Source organism: Lolium perenne, chromosome 7 (assembly GCF_019359855.2).
Source record: "Lolium perenne isolate Kyuss_39 chromosome 7, Kyuss_2.0, whole genome shotgun sequence".
Taxonomy (NCBI): Eukaryota; Viridiplantae; Streptophyta; class Magnoliopsida; order Poales; family Poaceae; genus Lolium; species Lolium perenne.
In genome coordinates, this window is record NC_067250.2 from 291724602 (window position 1) to 291725668 (window position 1067).

At 57.0% G+C, this 1067-nt stretch overlaps 1 protein-coding gene across 1 annotated transcript; it reads left to right on the forward strand.

The window, feature by feature from the left end:
- The first annotated feature begins 200 nt into the window (after positions 1-200).
- LOC127312264 (calcium-binding protein KIC) lies at positions 201-851 on the forward strand. Its single transcript, XM_051342814.2, has one exon. The coding sequence runs from the start codon at positions 297-299 to the stop codon at positions 669-671; it is 375 nt and encodes a 124-aa protein (XP_051198774.1). The 5' UTR covers positions 201-296; the 3' UTR covers positions 672-851.
- Positions 852-1067: the final 216 nt, after the last annotated feature.

The window sequence follows — 1067 nt, forward strand, 5'->3', positions numbered from 1 at the left end:
GTCCCCTCGCGCCTAACCATCACAAGCATCACCACCACACACACACGTGACGTGAGTGAGACCCATCCCATCCAATCCCACCGTCCCTCTCCCGCCGGCGCCTTCCGCGTGACCAGCACCTTCCCTGAACCTCCCTCCTTCTTCCTCCCCCTATTTATTCCCTCACCTCCCACTCTCTCCACAGACCAACAACAAACCATCCATCACAACTCAAGAACAGAGCAATCACCAAGTATCAACAGCACAGCAAGAACTACACAGCAATCAATCCACTCACACCGATCTCCAAATCCACCATGGCATCTAACCAGCAACAACCCCAGCAGTCGGTGGGGTTCGAGGACTACCTGCCCGTGATGGCGGAGCGGCTGGGCGAGGAGGGCCTGATGCAGGAGCTGGCCTCCGGGTTCAGGCTGCTGCAGGACCCCGCGCTGGGCCTCATCACCTTCGCCAGCCTCCGCCGCAACGCGCCGCTGCTGGGGCTGGGCGGCATGTCCGACGACGACCTCCGCGGGATGCTCGCCGAGGGCGACTTCGACGGCGACGGCGCCCTGAGCGAGATGGAGTTTTGTGTTCTCATGGTCAGGCTCAGCCCCGAGCTCATGGACGAGCCCCGCAGGTGGCTCGACGACGCCGTCGCGCAGGCGTCCCAGTTCCTCTTCACCAGCTAGAGATTTCTCTTTTTTTTTTAGTACGATTCTTCTGTCCGTTGTTCATAGTAAGGATTTGTTCACGAAGGCAGGCAGGCACTGTCGATTGGATCACGGAATTCCACTTGTACTCTCCCCGGTCGTTTCCGCGGGGAATCTCTATGGTTTAATCGACATAAGCTTGTGCGGTTTCACTACGTACATGTACAGCTCTGCAACCCGCGATCATTCGCCTCAATCATCGGATCAGTAGAACAGAGCCATAGTGTCACACTAGAAGGAAAGCGAGCGTAGTTTGTTTCATCTGATAATCATAGTCATCCCGCCAAGAAGCGCTGATAAATGTGAGCAAGAACAGATCCCGTACCAACAACGCGCGCTGGCCTGCCGGCTGTCCGAGGTGTCAGTTTCCTTCTA